This window comes from Cheilinus undulatus, linkage group 19 (genome assembly GCF_018320785.1).
Source record: "Cheilinus undulatus linkage group 19, ASM1832078v1, whole genome shotgun sequence".
NCBI lineage: Eukaryota > Metazoa > Chordata > Actinopteri > Labriformes > Labridae > Cheilinus > Cheilinus undulatus.
In genome coordinates, this window is record NC_054883.1 from 38,881,192 (window position 1) to 38,898,076 (window position 16,885).

General features: G+C 38.6%; 2 protein-coding genes across 3 annotated transcripts; both read left to right on the forward strand.

Annotated features, from left to right (window-relative positions):
* Window positions 1-352: 352 nt before the first annotated feature.
* On the forward strand, window positions 353-7,187 carry LOC121527497 (toll-like receptor 13). The gene is made up of 4 exons (XM_041814486.1): window positions 353-488; window positions 2,271-4,858; window positions 6,099-6,216; window positions 6,853-7,187. Exons 2-4 carry the CDS (start codon window positions 2,365-2,367, stop codon window positions 7,088-7,090), a joined length of 2,850 nt encoding a protein of 949 aa, XP_041670420.1. The 5' UTR covers window positions 353-488; window positions 2,271-2,364; the 3' UTR covers window positions 7,091-7,187.
* A 1,168-nt stretch (window positions 7,188-8,355) lies between these two features.
* LOC121527304 (toll-like receptor 13) lies at window positions 8,356-16,848 on the forward strand. 2 transcript variants are annotated; one of them, XM_041814212.1, is made up of 4 exons: window positions 8,356-9,411; window positions 9,607-12,196; window positions 14,292-14,409; window positions 14,942-16,848. In XM_041814212.1, exons 2-4 carry the CDS (start codon window positions 9,646-9,648, stop codon window positions 15,177-15,179), a joined length of 2,907 nt encoding a protein of 968 aa, XP_041670146.1. In that variant the 5' UTR covers window positions 8,356-9,411; window positions 9,607-9,645; the 3' UTR covers window positions 15,180-16,848. The 2 variants fall into 2 exon arrangements, with proteins under 2 accessions (XP_041670146.1, XP_041670147.1); XM_041814213.1 differs by having other exon boundaries at window positions 8,356-12,196.
* The last annotated feature ends 37 nt before the right edge of the window (window positions 16,849-16,885 follow it).

Here is a 16,885-nt window from a genome sequence, read left to right on the forward strand (position 1 = left end):
ACCACAAAGAAAAGGAAGTGCCAGTCTTTCCTCTTGATCACCAGTCATCACAAGACTTTCAGGGGAAATAAGAAAAATGAAAACTTCCTGTGGTACATAAACATGAAGTAAAAGAGAAGGTGGAAGATAGAGCACTATTAATACAAACTGATGTTAGTGTACAATCCGGGACAGCTGACTTAAAGGTTTTTATAATCTTCTAAGAAAAGGAGCATGCACTGTAACAGGTTATATTTTTATCATAAGCTGGGCGGCTTTGACACACTGTTAATGAGCCGGTTGTATCAACTGTCCCGCCTATTTTCAGTCACTTTCACTTCCTCTGTCACTTCATGACTGAAAGAGAGCAGGGGGAGATGAGGCAGAGGTATGTTGCACAGCATAACAAGCCCTCTATGTATAAAGAGAGGAACATCTTTCTGAAACTATTTAACAGGATTCTGTTGATAGGACGTCCATGATTACTCAGCTTATTTTCATCTGACACAGTAAGTATTACAAATCATGGTTCTTTGATGAATGTTATGCTAATTTTGGTCTTCTTGACCATGAGCTCATGTTAAAAATGGCTAGAGTGAGTGTTAGCTGTTTAGACCAATATATTAGACTTAGATATTATAAATTTCAACCATAACTAGTTTGTGGGTATTTGTTGAGTGTGTTTGATCCAACAAGCCACTGACCACTGTACATGAGGTCACCGTCTAAAGCAGGGGTGTCAAACTCAAGGCCCAGGGTCCAAATCCGGCCTGTGGAATGATTCTATCCGGCCCGCAAGATCATATCATATTTGTATTATAACCGGCCCACCAGTATGATGCGTGCAGATTTCCTTCTGTTTAAAATTGTAAAACTTCAACTTGATTATTTAAAATATCCTTGTCAAGCTATAAAAACCTTAAAAAGTAAAGAGTGAGAAAGATTTCTTAAAAAGTTAAGAATGTGGGGAAAGAAATTAATCCTCTTTTTATTTCATATTTTCAGTTTTGCATCGATTTTCAGTTTTGCATCTCAAGATTACGACTCAAACTTATGATTTTGAGAGTCTGACCACTGTGCAAAGCCTTTTCCAGCACATCCCAAAGACTGGTGGGGTTAAGGTCTGGACTCTGTGGTGGCCAATCCATGTGTGAAAGTGATGTCTCATGCTCCCTGAACCACTCTTTTACAATTTGAGCCCAGTGAATCCTGGCATTGTCATCTTGGAATATGCCCATTCCATTAGGGTAGAAAATATCCATTGTTTAAGAAATGAGAAGTTACTCATTGCATCAGCTGGGGTTAAGTAACTTGTTGCGAGCTGAAAGATAATCGCCCATGTAGTAATTATCCAACAGGAGGCTCGTACCTATTTGCTTAGTTAAATCCAGGTTGCGACTTTTTTTTGGCCAGGCGGTGTAGATCCCCAATTTTAAATTTTAAGTCATATTTTGAACTTTTCAATACCTTACTTTGGCTTTTCAATCCCATATTTTGACATTTAAACTCATGATTTCAATTTTTTTAAATGATTTGTCATTTTAAATTAATATTTTTTTTACTTTTTATATCATATTTTTACCCTAAGTCATTATTTTGAATTCTAGCTCATATTTTGCCATTACAACTATAATTTTGGTGTTTTAATCCCATATTTTGACCTATCAGACTCGAATTGATATTTTTAGCTCAGATTTGAGCCTTTAAGCTTATCATTTTTACTTTTGGAATATCCAAATGATTTATCATCAGTGCTGTTTTTTCATATTTTATTACTGGAGAGAATGAGGTTGACAGTTATGGTTAAATGTTGACCCTGTTAGGCTCTCAGTTTGGACCTAAATCCCAAATGGTTCCTGCTGTGATTGAGTTTGACACCCCTGGCCTAAAGGGTCCGGTTAACAGGGATCAAATGGGGAGTTCAGACAGAATAGCAATTAACTGTTTAACCGAGGAGGCGAGAGTATTGGGTCCAGCGTCCTAACTGTCTTCCTCCAAATGCCTGCCCTGCTTCCTACACCAATGAAAATCATTGAATAGTCTGAATGATAATTCACCAGCATACACATTTGTTAATAACAGCTACTCTCTCATGATCTGTGCATTTGTTGGTTACTGGGAGAATTTTTAGAGATCTGGAAAAATGATCCCAAGGACCTGTTTTAATTCAATTCAGCTAGAGCAACCTATTAGAACCTTATGTCAGTTACATGCACACCACCTGGGATCACATTACACTGACTTGTGAATAAAAAGTCTTAATTCTGTTATTTTCTTTTATTGATTTTCAGGACGATCCTCTACAGATTCATTACCAAGTGGACTGTTGAATGAAATTGCTATTTCTTGCTTACAATCAGTCCTGAAATCAAAGAAGATAAAATAATGAAGCTACCATCTTGTGAGCTTTATATTATCTTCTACTTGATGAATTTCATCAGTCTTGTTCTGCCGGTTGCAGGGTTCGCACTGAGAGATCAGTGTAAAATCAGTAACAATAGCTTCAGCTGCCACCCTCTCAAGAGTGGACTCAGAGCTGTTCCTAAAGATATTCCCCCAACAGTAAAGAGTATTGACTTGTCTGCAAACAAAATTTCGAAAATACAATCCACAGATTTTAAAAATCTATCTCTTGTGACAGAGTTAAGCCTAAAAAACAACAACATTTCACAAATAGAAACCGGTGCCTTTGCTCATCTTATTTCCCTGACTCAGTTAAGTCTGAGTAACAACAGACTTGTTAAACTTGGCGATGATCTTTTTGCTGGTTTGAGCAATCTCAAAGAGCTCAGAATAACAAGAAATCGAATTAAAGAAGTGGCGCCCACCTCTTTTAAATCCTTGACAAGCTTGACTCTTATGGACATCTCTCACAACAAACTCCACAGCAGTACAAAAGTTCAGTCTATACTGCAACAACTACCGAATCTACAAAAGCTTATCATCACAAACAATGACTTAACCCATTTTCAATCATGGGAACTGAGCAACAGCTCACTACAGCTTACTTCGCTTGATGTTTCCCAGAACCGCATAGCGGTCTTTAGGATAACTGCAGACATTTTCCCAAATCTTACCTGGTTGAACATCGGTTCTACCATTAACCACAAGATGATATGGGACATACGTAACAAGACTTTCCTGAGACAAGTGTCTACTCTTGATGTAAGTGGGCTTCAACTGGCTTCTGACGACTGGAAAACATTCCTAGAAACTTTCAACTCCTCTCTGACGACTCTGAGGATGAATCAAATGAAACATAACCTGACAGAGCTCATTGGCATTGCCTGCACCATCCCAACACTGAATGAACTCCAGCTCCGACAAAACAAACTCTACTTTATTCACTCAAATTTGTTCAAGCTATGTGCTAACATAACAGAGTTAGACCTTTCAAACAATAACATAAAAAACATTGAGGACAGGGCTTTCTCATCCCTGAAAGGTTTAACTTTCTTGAGTCTGGCTCATAACAAACTTCCATCGGTTCCAGCCGCCACAAGGAATCTACCAACTCTTACAGAGCTCAATCTCAGCAGAAACAACATCAGCAAACTTGGATGCCATGATTTTGCCAATCTGACAAAGCTCAAAGAGCTTAGCCTTTATCAGAACACCATCCCAACTTTAACTGAGTGTGCTTTTAAGGATATAATAAGACTGCAAGTTTTAAAGCTGCAAAATAGCGGCATCTCGAGATTAAATGGTGCTTTCAAGAAACACTTGCCATATCTCAGACAACTGCAATTGTTTGGAAATAAGCTCACCTTCATTAAACATGGGGAGCTAAAAGGCCTAAAGTCCCTCCAGAACTTGTCTCTGTCTAACAATCAAATCACAACTCTTGATGAGGGCTGTTTTATTGGACTGGGAAATCTTACTAATTTACTGCTTCAATCCAATAATATTTATGCAGATAAATTCAAACAGAGCTCCTTCACTGGTCTCATAAATTTAAAAAGGCTGGATCTGAGAGACAATCACATAGCCTATAAGGGCAGATCCACTTGGCCTGATCCGCCATTTTCTCACCTCACTCAGCTAGAAGAACTGGCTATTCCTGCACAACACCACAGAGGGAAGTCCCAGCTGCCGCCAAATTTCCTTAAAGGTTTGACAAATCTTTTATATTTCGACGCAAGGAATATGCAACTCGAACACCTCGACAAAGACACGTTCAAGGACACACCTCGGCTGCAAGTACTTGACATCAGTACCAATGACATAAAAAATCTCTCTCCAGAGATTTTATCCCCAATACAAAATCTTAAAAGCCTCTACATATCTAGACTAGGTCTTAAGTCTCTTAATTTCCTCATAGATGCTAAACTTGCTAAGCTAGAGTTCCTTCAGGTAAGACACAATACATTTCCAGTTATAAGAGAAGAGGAAATCAACGCCCTCCCAGCTCTGGTGTTCTTGGATCTCTTTGAACACAGTTTCAAATGTGACTGCGATAATGCCTGGTTTCTAGAGTGGGCAGTGAACAACAACCAAACTCAGGTTTATGATGCCTATAACTTTGAGTGTAACGATCCCCAAAGCCTCATAGGAACAAAACTGTTGGACCTTGACATCAAGTCGTGCTCAGTGAACACTGATTTCATCTGCTTCATATCCACCACCTGTTCAACCCTCCTGCTCATGGTGGTGTCCTTCACCTACCATTTCCTGAGATGGCAACTAGTATATGCCTACTACCTTTTCTTGGCATATCTCTTTGATTCCAAACGTAAAACCAAGCAAGCTCCCGACCAGTATGATGCCTTTGTCTCCTACAACGCCCACGATGAGCCATGGGTCATCAGAGAGCTGTTACCAAAACTGGAAGGTGAGCAGGGCTGGAGGTTGTGTCTGCACCATCGAGACTTTGAGCCAGGTAAGATAAACCTCTACACTTTGCATTTAACACGATTAAAAGTTTCTGCTTTTGAGCTTCAATTAACGCTGCATTCCACTGTAGTTCAGTGGAGTTTATTTTAGACATATGTCTTCATTTTGACTAGAATTGTCAGTCTGACAATGGTTGGTTAGTCTGTCCATACACAAATAACAGGTGGATTGGATTGTAAAGTCTATGACTTAAATGGTCCCTTAATTCGACTTTTCTTTTTTTAAATTTAAATAACATACTTGGGATTCTTACCATTACACCCATAGGACAAGGGATTAAGTAGAAAAAAAATGTGCATAAATATTTGAATATAATTCGAAATCTGTAAAAATGAATGGTATTTGAATGGCCTAATATACACCCTCTCCGTAAGTATTGGCGCGATGAGGCCAATTCCTTTATTTCTGCTGTACACTGAATCATATATATACTGAATATTTGGGTTTGATATCAAGAGATGAATATGAGACAAGAGATCAACATTTCAGCTTTTATTTCCAGGTGTATTTTGTTGGAATATATCAATATTTGCTGTATGAATGATCAAATTTCAAATGTTATATCTTTAGTGTCAATAGTGAGCTTTCAGTATTGTCTTTCAGCCAAAAGTTAATCCCACTCTAACTTAACTGTACGTCTTTAACACTCATCATATTAAGCATAGTGTTGTTATCTGTTAAAAACTTAGATGAGTTAACTAATCTCAGATATCAGTTCATGTTCATGTGATGGTAACATAGAATTTGTTATTCTTGTGTTCACAAACTAAGATGGCATTTTGGATACAAAGGGAAATTGACCACTTATGGCTGTCAATCAATAAATAATTTAATTGCAATTAATCTCAGAATTTCTGCTGTCACTCATCATCAATGCATTAACACTGAGAGTTCTAAGATAAACATATGTAATAGAAAATCACCACGGCAAGCGCCTGAATAAAAAATATCCTGAAATCACAGAGATCTTCACCTTCAACTCTTCCATCAGGTTTTGTAAGGATACAGTGTTAAGCATGTTGAACTTTTACTTTATTCTGCATCATTAAATGGACTTATGAGTTAATTAGTAGAAAAAGTGATGATTTTCTATGGAGGGCAACACACACAGAAACAAGACACCAAAAAAACAGATTTGTTCATTTTGTAATTTTAACTTTACGCCAGAAGATGTCACTGTTGCATTTTTATCTACTTACATGTCCTTCTTTGTACTCTATCCTCAGGTAAACCCATCATGGAGAACATAACAGATGCCATCTATGGGAGCAGGAAGACGATCTGTGTGATCAGCCAAAGATACCTGGAGAGTGAGTGGTGCTCCAGAGAAATCACACTGGCCAGGTAACTTGTCACCTGAAATGTAAAAGTAACTCTTCAAATTCTGTGTGAGGCAGTTGATTAGATATTTGCAGAAAAAACATTCTCAAAAGGACCAAAAAGCTTTGTGTGCTTCAAGGTTGTCAAAACTACAGTTGTACATATTATCATGATTAAACACTGGCAGAATGGTTTATATCTATATTTTTTGGTAACAGATACAGGAACACCTATTTCTTAGGGTTTTATAAATGAAACTATAATAAACGTTGATTTTCAAAAGCATTAAAGCATTGTAACACTTTTTCTCTTCCTGTGGGTCTCGAGGGGCTCGGCTTTTCTTTTTTTTTGGGGGGGGGGGGCTACTGCATTATTTCTTGTTTTCTTGAGGGAATTTCCTCGAGTAAAGGGGAGAATTTAGCATATGGCTCTATTTTAAAATAAATCTAATCACTGCAGAGGGGAGCAATGATTAACTTTCACAACCTAGCAATGGTAAGCACTGATGAGAAGCACTGAAACTGCCAGCACAGGAAAGCTGCCCGTTGACAAAGGTCCAAAGAAACATATACAGTGGTGCTGAAGAACATGTTCAAATAAAGGGTAATTGATAGAATGAATTTTCCTCCTCCTCATCCATCTGTCTTTTCTCTGGTTTAGTTTCCGTCTGTTCGACGAGCAGAAAGACGTTCTGATCCTGGTGTTTCTGGAGGAGATTCCCACCGCTCAGCTGTCTCCTTACTACCGCATGAGGAAGATGCTGAAGAAGCGCACCTATCTGAGCTGGCCACGATCCGAGAACACTGAGCTGTTCTGGGAGAAACTCCGCCAGGCTCTGAAAACCAGAGAAGACCACAATGAAGACCAGTTCCTCCTCACTGTGGTGGACCAGTCATAAAGGAGGAAATGCAACCTGTTCGGTCTTCTAGTCTTTGAAATGAACTCATCAACATACTTGTAAGACTTTAAAAAAGGGTTTAATCGCTCTGTTTCAACTTTGACTCCTGACATTTTGTTCATAATTTCAGGACATTCAGCCTCAGATGTTTTCTTTTAAATCCTTTCTCACATGTATTTCACAGCAGGAGACATTCACACAATAAGAAATGCCTAGCAGAAAGGCAAACTCCTCTACTTTCTGTTACATGGCATGTATCCAAAGCAAACACATCTTAAAATCAATCTTTGTAATGATGCATTTACCACAGCCTACAACTGTATAGGTTCTTTGAACCTGACTTTACACAGCAGTAGAGAATCACCCTTGGGGTGGGGGGGGTGTAAATGGTGATTTCTGCAAGAAACACGACCAAAAGGAGCTTTTGGACAGATAATTAACTGATTTTTTTTGTCACTTCTCAGTCATTTTCTGTGCACAGCGCTGTTTGTCTCCCTCTCTTCCACCGGCTTGGCCGGGGAGGAGGAGCTGACTTATCATGCCATCAAATATGAAAAATATATAGAAGATGTTATAACAATGTTATATAGTTAACCCAGTTATTATTATATGGTTATATAGTTTTGTATCTTCACAAACTACGCACTGCCCTCTCAAAAACCAGTTGATAATAGGCCTGAAGGCTCACAGTGTATGCCTGGCTATAGAATAAAGGCCAGTTGCAAGATGTGTTTTGTTTTTTGTTTTTTTTTGTTTTTTTAAATGCCCCCCCCCCCTCTGGTTTTCCAACAATTTGCACCCTGGATATAGTGATGATTTACAACCAGTGGTCCGTGCATTGTATTGTATTATAACTGAGGTCTGCAGATTTTCTCCAGTATAAAAATGTACACTTCAACTTGATTATTTAAAATACCCTTGTCAAGCCATAAAAACCCGAAAAAGTAAAGAGTAAGAAAGATTTCATAAAAAGTCAAGAATGTGGGGAAAGAAATTAATTTGTGTTATTTTTTCATATTTTCAATTCTGCATCTCAAGATTATGACTCAAACTTAGGATTTTGACTTTTCATTTCATAATTTTTCAACTTTTTCAACTCTTTTCAACTCATAATTTGGACTTTATATGTCACATTTTTATCTTTTAGATTTCCAATTTCAGATTTTAAATCATATTCTGACCTTTTCAACTCCTTACTTTGGCTTTCCAATCCCATATTTTGAATTTCAAAAACATAATTTAAATTTTTTTCCTCATATTTTGACATTTTAAATGATTAATTTTCACTTTTAATATCATATTTTGACCTTCTACACTCCCAAATTTGAATTTAATTCATATTTTTAACTTTTTAAGGGGGTTTCAAAACACTGCATAGTGACGGAGATCGGCAATGACAAACACCGCAGAGGTAGACACGTGGTAGAAGCCTAGAGTAGAAGCTGTAGGAGAAAACGCACAGCCAATCGTGGTGGAGGCCACCTGGTGATGTCAGAATATGCAGATTAGATGACTGAATTTACTCGCATCACAAAGTTGTTGTTTTTTTTTGTTTTTTTTGGGGGGGGGGTCACCAAACATGTGTTCAGAACTTCTTTGCTACAGTTTGTGAATGATGCCCAGTTCATAAAACACAAAACAACCGAGCAGAACATGTAAACATTCACAGTGCACGTCTCGTCTTCACTTGTCCACTGAGCATCGTATCTGTGCCTGAATGCTGGTTTAATGAATCTGACCAATAACTTTTAGAATAAGAAACAGAAATCCTTCAAAAATCCTCCTGGGGAAATTCAGTAAATTATTCCTAATAATATTCTCTCAGTCTTCTGATACAGTTTGGCTGCAAAGAAAAGGAACTGCCAGTCGTGCCTCTTGATAACCAGTCATCACGAGACTTTTCAGGGGAAATGAGAAAAATGAAGATTCCCTGTGGTACATAAACATGAAGTAAAAGAGAAAGTGGAAGATTTATAAATACAAATTGATGTTGTGTACAATCCAGGACAGCTGACTTAAAGGTTTTTATAATCTTCTAAGAAAAGGAGTATGCAATGTAACAGGTTATGTTTTTATTATAAGCTGAGCAGTTTTGACACACTGTTAACTGTAGTTAACTGACTGCCCCACCTATTTTCAGTCACTTTCACTTCCTCTGTCACTTCATGACGGAAAGAGGGCAGGGGGATGTCAGGTAGAGATATGTTGCACTGCATAACAAGCCCTCTATGTATAAAGAGAGGAACATCTTTCGGAAACTATTTAACAGGATTATGTTGATGGGACATCTATGAATACTCAGCTAGTCTTCATCTGACACCGTGAGTATTACAAATCATGGTTCTTAGATGAATTTTATGCTAATTTTGGTCTTCTTGACCATGGGCTCATGTTAAAAATGGCTAGAGTGAGTGTTATCTGTTTATAGACTGATATATTAAACCTAAATATCATCAATTTCAACCATAACTAATTTGTGGATATTTGTTGAGTTATTTTCTTTTATTGGATTTCAGGACGATCCTCGACAGATTCATTACCAAGTGGACTGTTGAATGAGAAATTGCTATTTCTTGCTTACAATCAGTCCTGAAATCAAAGAAGATAAAATAATGAAGCTACCATCTTGTGAGCTTTATATTATCTTCTACTTGATGAATTTCATCAGTCTTGTTCTGCCGGTTGCAGGGTTCGCACTGAGAGATCAGTGTAAAATCAGTAACAATAGCTTCAGCTGCCACCCTCTCAAGAGTGGACTCAGAGCTGTTCCTAAGGATATTCCCCCAACAGTGAAGAGTATTGACTTGTCTGCAAACAAAATTTCGAAAATACAATCCACAGATTTTAAAAATCTATCTCTTGTGACAGAGTTAAGCCTAAAAGACAACAACATTTCACAAATAGAAACCGGTGCCTTTGCTCATCTTATTTCCCTGACTCAGTTAAGTCTGAGTAACAACAGACTTGTTAAACTTGGCGATGATCTTTTTGCTGGTTTGAGCAATCTCAAAGAGCTCAGAATAACAAGCAATCAAATTGAGAAAGTGGCGCCCACCTCTTTTAAATCCTTGACAAGCTTGACTCTTATGGACATCTCTCACAACAAACTCCACAGCAGTACAAAAGTTCAGTCTATACTGCAACAACTACCGAATCTACAAAAGCTTATCATCACAAACAATGACTTAACCCATTTTCAATCATGGGAACTGAGCAACAGCTCACTACAGCTTACTTCACTTGATGTTTCCCAGAACCGCATAGCGGTCTTTAGGATCACCGCAGATATATTCCCAAATCTCACCTGGTTGAACATCGGTTCTACCATTAACCACAAGATGACATGGGACATACGTAACAAGACTTTCCTGAGACAAGTGTCTACTCTTGATGTAAGTGGGCTTCAACTGGCTTCTGACGACTGGAAAACATTCCTAGAAACTTTCAACTCCTCTCTGACGACTCTGAGGATGAATCAAATGAAACATAACCTGACAGAGCTCATTGGCATTGCCTGCACCATCCCAACACTGAATGAACTCCAGCTCCGACAAAACAAACTCTACTTTATTCACTCAAATTTGTTCAAGCTGTGCGCTAACATAACAGAGTTAGACCTTTCAAACAATAACATAAAAAACATTGACGACAGGGCTTTCTCATCCCTGAAAGGTTTAACTTTCTTGAGTCTGGCTCATAACAAACTTCCATCGGTTCCAGCCGCCACAAGGAATCTACCAACTCTTACAGAGCTCAATCTCAGCAGAAACAACATCAGAAAACTTGGATGCCATGATTTTGCCAATCTGACAAAGCTCAAAGAGCTTAGCCTTTATCAGAACACCATCCCAACTTTAACTGAGTGTGCTTTTAAGGATATAATAAGACTGCAAGTTTTAAAGCTGCAAAACAGCGGCATCTCGAGATTAAATGGTGCTTTCAAGAAACACTTGCCATATCTCAGACAACTGCAATTGTTTGGAAATAAGCTCACCTTCATTAAACATGGGGAGCTAAAAGGCCTAAAGTCCCTCCAGAACTTGTCTCTGTTTGACAATCAAATCACAACTCTTGATGAGGGCTGTTTTATTGGACTGGGAAATCTTACTAATTTACTGCTTCAATCCAATAATATTTATGCAGATAATTTCAAACAGAGCTCCTTCACTGGTCTCATAAATTTAAAAAGGCTGGATCTGAGAGACAATCACATAGCCTATAAGGGCAGATCCACTTGGCCTGATCCGCCATTTTCTCACCTCACTCAGCTAGAAGAACTGGCTATTCCTGCACAACACCACAGATTGAAGTCCCAGCTGCCACCAAATTTCCTTAAAGGTTTGACAAATCTTTTAAAATTCAACGCAAGGAATATGCAACTCGAACACCTCGACAAAGACACGTTCAAGGACACACCTCGGCTGCAAGTACTTGACATCAGTACCAATGACATAAAAAATCTCTCTCCAGAGATTTTTTCCCCAATACAAAATCTTAAAAGCCTCTACATATCTAGACTAGGTCTTAAGTCTCTTAATTTCCTCGTAGACGCTAAACTTGCTAAGCTAGAGTTCCTTCAGGTAAGACACAATACATTTCCAGTTATAAGAGAAGAGGAAATCAACGCCCTCCCAGCTCTGGTGTTCTTGGATCTCTTTGAACACAGTTTCAAATGTGACTGCGATAATGCCTGGTTTCTAGAGTGGGCAGTGAACAACAACCAAACTCAGGTTTATGATGCCTATAACTTTGAGTGTAACAATCCCCAAAGCCTCATAGGCACAAAACTGTTGGACCTTGACATCAAGTCGTGCTCAGTGAACACTGATTTCATCTGCTTCATATCCACCACCTGTTCAACCCTCCTGCTCATGGTGGTGTCCTTCACCTACCATTTCCTGAGATGGCAACTAGTATATGCCTACTACCTTTTCTTGGCATATCTCTTTGACTCCAAACGTAAAACCAAGCAAGCTCCCGACCAGTATGATGCCTTTGTCTCCTACAACGCCCACGATGAGCCATGGGTCATCAGAGAGCTGTTACCAAAACTGGAAGGCGAGCAGGGCTGGAGGTTGTGTCTGCACCATCGAGACTTTGAGCCAGGTAAGATAAACCTCTACACTTTGCATTTAACACGATTAAAAGTTTCTGCTTTTGAGCTTCAATTAACGCTGCATTCCACTGTAGTTCAGTGGAGTTTATTTTAGTCATATGTCTTCATTTTGACTAGAATTGTCAGTCTGTTGGTTGGTTAGTCTGTCCATACACAAATAACAGGTGGATTGGATTGAATTATAAAGTCTATATAAATATCCTAATGACTTAAATGGTCCCATAACTCAACTTTTCTTTTTCTAAATTTAAATTACATACTTGGGATTCTTACCATTACACCCATAGGACAAGGGATTAAGTAGGAACTAGATCAAAATTGCAATTTTGGCTGAAACTGCGTTGGGATGCTGGGAGCTAAATCGTGGAAGAACTGCTGAAAACAGCCAAAAGCACAAAATAGCTTAAAATAGCACAACAGTAGCTGAAAATGGCATTTAATAGCTAAAAAAGGATAAAAAATAGCTGAAATAGCCTAAGAAAGGCTGAAAGTAGACTAAAAAAAGCTGAAAATAGCTTAAGAATAGCTGAATGTAGCCTTAAAATAGCTGAAAAATAGCTTAAAATAGCCTGAAAGTAGCTGAAAATGGTGTTCAATGGCTGAAAAAGCATAGAAATAGCTTAAAATAGCATGAATATAGCTGAAAATAGTGGAAAAATTGCTGAAAATTAACCTGACATGCCAGCTGGATAGGTTTCACACATCCATCTGAAAAACCTTCAATACTAAGCGTTTGGGAAAGGGCAGAGGATCTGAAAAAACTCGGAGTGTGATTGGATGAACGTTCTGTTACATCTTTACGGGCCAATCAGAGCAACAAAACACGTGGCGTAGCCGCGACCGAGGTGCGTTTTTGAAAAGAAAACAACTCACTGCTGTTCCTTGTTCTTCTAAATGTCAAGCTCTGATAAAACTGGCGCTTTAGCAGCATCCACACTCATCTCTCCTACCATAATTGCACTGGCCTCTTCTCACTGCTTGCACATGTCACGTCTCCACCGTGCCCAAAAGTACTGCCCCATGACGCTGATTGGTCCTGTCCCTTTCTAACCGGGCCCAAACGGTTCAGACGGGAGCGGAGTAAAACCGCGATGCCCCCTGTCAGTAACCCGCTGTTGTGGTGGATAACGTTCTAAATGGTGCAGGGGGCTGTGTTTGCACTAAAAAAGTACATAAAAATTAACATGAACTACTTTTGCTTTTAGCTCATTTCTTCATTGCAATCTGTAATGTAATATTAGAGGGTTCTCTAGTGGACAAATGTGTAACTACACAGTAATTAGAGCAACTGAACTTTTAACATACATATTAATAAAAATATGCATAAATATTCTAATATAATTAGAAATCTGTAAAAACAACATATGAAATTCAAATAGGACTGTAGATAAATATTGACGGCCCTAATATACACCCTCTCCGTAAGTATTGGCGCGGTGAGGCCAATTCCTTTACTTTTGCTGTACACTAAATTATACTGAATATTTGGGTTTGACATGAGACAAGAGATCAACATTTCAGCTTTTATTTCAATATTTGCTGTATGAATGGTCAAATTTCAAATGTTATATCTTTAGTGTCAATAGTGAGCTTTCAGTATTGTCTTTCAGCCAAAAGTTAATCCCACTCTGAATATAATTCGAAATCTGTAAAAATGAATGGTATTTGAATGGCCTAATATACACCCTCTCCGTAAGTATTGGCGCGATGAGGCCAATTCCTTTATTTCTGCTGTACACCGAATCATATATATACTGAATATTTGGGTTTGATATCAAGAGATGAATATGAGACAAGAGATCAACATTTCAGCTTTTATTTCCAGGTGTATTTTGTTGGAATATATCAATATTTGCTAAGGATACAGTGTTAAGCATGTAGAACTTTTACTTTATTCTGCATCATTAAATGGACTTATGAGTTAATTAGTAGAAAAAGTGATGATTTTCTATGGAGGGCAACACACACAGAAACAAGACAGCAAAAAAACAGATTTGTTCATTTTGTAATTTTAACTTTACGCCAGAAGATGTCACTGTTGCATTTCTATCTACTTACATGTCCTTCTTTGTACTCTATCCTCAGGTAAACCCATCATGGAGAACATAACAGATGCCATCTATGGGAGCAGGAAGACGATCTGTGTGATCAGCCAAAGATACCTGGAGAGTGAGTGGTGCTCCAGAGAAATCACACTGGCCAGGTAACTTGTCACCTGAAATGTAAAAGTAACTCTTCAAATTCTGTGTGAGGCAGTTGATTAGATATTTGCAGAAAAAACATTCTCAAGAGGACCAAAAAGCTTTGTGTGCTTCAAGGTTGTCAAAACTACAGTTGTACATATTATCATGATTAAACACTGGCTGAATGGTTTATATCTATATTTTTTTGTAATAGATACATGAACACCTATTTTTTAAGGGTTTTATAAATAGAACATTAATAATCAATGTTCATTTTCTTGAGGGAATTTCCTCGAATAAAGGGAAAAATTTAGCATGTGGCTCTATTTAAAAAAAATCTGATCACTGCAGAGGGGAGCAATGATTAACTTTCACAACCTAGCAACAGTAAGCACTGATGAGAAGCACTGAAACTGCCAGCACAGGAAAGCTGCCCGTTGACAAAGGTCCAAAGAAATATATCCAGTGGTGCTGAAGAACATGTTCAAATAAAGGGTAATTGATAGAATGAATTTTCCTCCTCCTCATCCATCTGTCTTTTCTCTGGTTTAGTTTCCGTCTGTTCGACGAGCAGAAAGACGTTCTGATCCTGGTGTTTCTGGAGGAGATTCCCACCGCTCAGCTGTCTCCTTACTACCGCATGAGGAAGATGCTGAAGAAGCGCACCTATCTGAGCTGGCCACGATCCGAGAACACTGAGCTGTTCTGGGAGAAACTCCGCCAGGCTCTGAAAACCAGAGAAGACCACAATGAAGACCAGTTCCTCCTCACTGTGGGGGACCAGTCATAGAGGAGGAAATGCAACCTGTTCGGTCTTCTAGTCTTTGAAATGAACTCATCAACATACTTGTAAGACTTTAAAAAGGGTTTAATCGCTCTATTTCAACTTTGACTCCTGACATTTTGTTCATAATTTCGGGACATTCAGCCTCAGATGTTTTCTATTAAATCCTTTCTCACATGTATTTCAAAGCAGGAGACATTCGGAAGAAATAGTCAGTTTTGTTCAGATGAAGGTGACGTACCTAGGAGTGTGCAGAAAGAAGAGATTTCTGTAATCGTGACTTTTTGGGGACAGTGTTTTTAAAAGAATGTTAAAGGACATTTCAAGGAGTCACAAATGCCTAGCAGAAATGCAAACACCTCTACTTTCTGTTACATGGCACGTATCCAAAGCAAACACATCTTAAAATCGATCTTCTTCGTAATGATGCATTTACCACAGCCTACAACTGTATAAGTTCTTTGCAGATGACTTTACACAGCAGTAGAGAATAACCCTTGGGGGGGGGGCAAGAGGTAATTTCTGCAAGAAACACAACCAAATAGACCATGTTTTAAGCTGTTCATGACTATGCCAAGTGTTCAAAGTGTAAAATGAAGGCATCCTTAAACTTAAGCTGGGTGTTCACCGTGCGAATTCCATCCGACTCAGCACAGAATTTGAAGTCACATGACTCACTTGGAAGTTAAAGCGACTTTCAGTCAAATCGTCTTGTATTTGTTGTACAGCGTACAGGGATATAACGGCCGACCTTGCCCTGACTGCAGCCAGATCAGCAGCTCCCGACAGGTCGGATGGATTTCGTACAACTCCGGATATTCTCAACAGGGAGAGCAGAATCCTCAGCTTTGGGGTGTTTTTTTTCTTTTGTAAGTTGTCAGACAGCATCTTAAATCATCATGACTTTCTAATGCACCCCCAAGCAGTTACACTGTATGAGTTGACAATCCACCACAACTGTAATAGAGACGCTGGAAATCGCACAGTGTATGCCTGGCTTTAAGCTACTTTTCTGTTACAAAAGTAGTGAAATATTCAGAGAAAGTTTTAAAAATCTTACGGTACAAAAACAGCAGGCAGGAATTTCAAAAAAGCCTCCTTATTAAACCTGGATGTGTATGTATGGTCCATTTTCACAAAGCGGTCCGGTGAGGTTCAGTTTAGTTCTGCCATGGTTTCATTTAACCCTGAACTTGCTTGTGTTTCCCCAGCTGATGTCTAGCCGGACTCACAAGTTGCGACAGGAAATCTGTCTCTTTAAAGAGATCCAGATCATTTGCCTCAGATCAGCAGAGATGGTTGTTTGGCTCCCAAATGGCTTTTCATTTGGTACCAGTTTGCCTTTTTAATATAAATCAAACAGGATGGAGAAAAGAAAGCTCAAACATGACCTAGCTACCGTGGCTAACATTAAAGAGCACTTTTGCAGCATAGGCTTGTTGGTGAATGGCACATCTTCACACAGTTGCAACTCCACAAGGTTTATTTGGGTTGATAGTGCATCACGGTTTTCAATTAAAAGCAGGTTTGTGATAAAGTGAGGATTTCTTTACACATTAAAGGGGCTCAGCTAGCCACTTAGGTCAGTACAAGACTCAAGACTCAAGACTCTTGTCTCCCCTCATCTGGATCAAGGTTATAATAGTTTTAGATTTTTCATTAGTTTCTATTTTTGTTTTGTTTTCACTTACTGTGTTTGTTTCCAGTTTTTA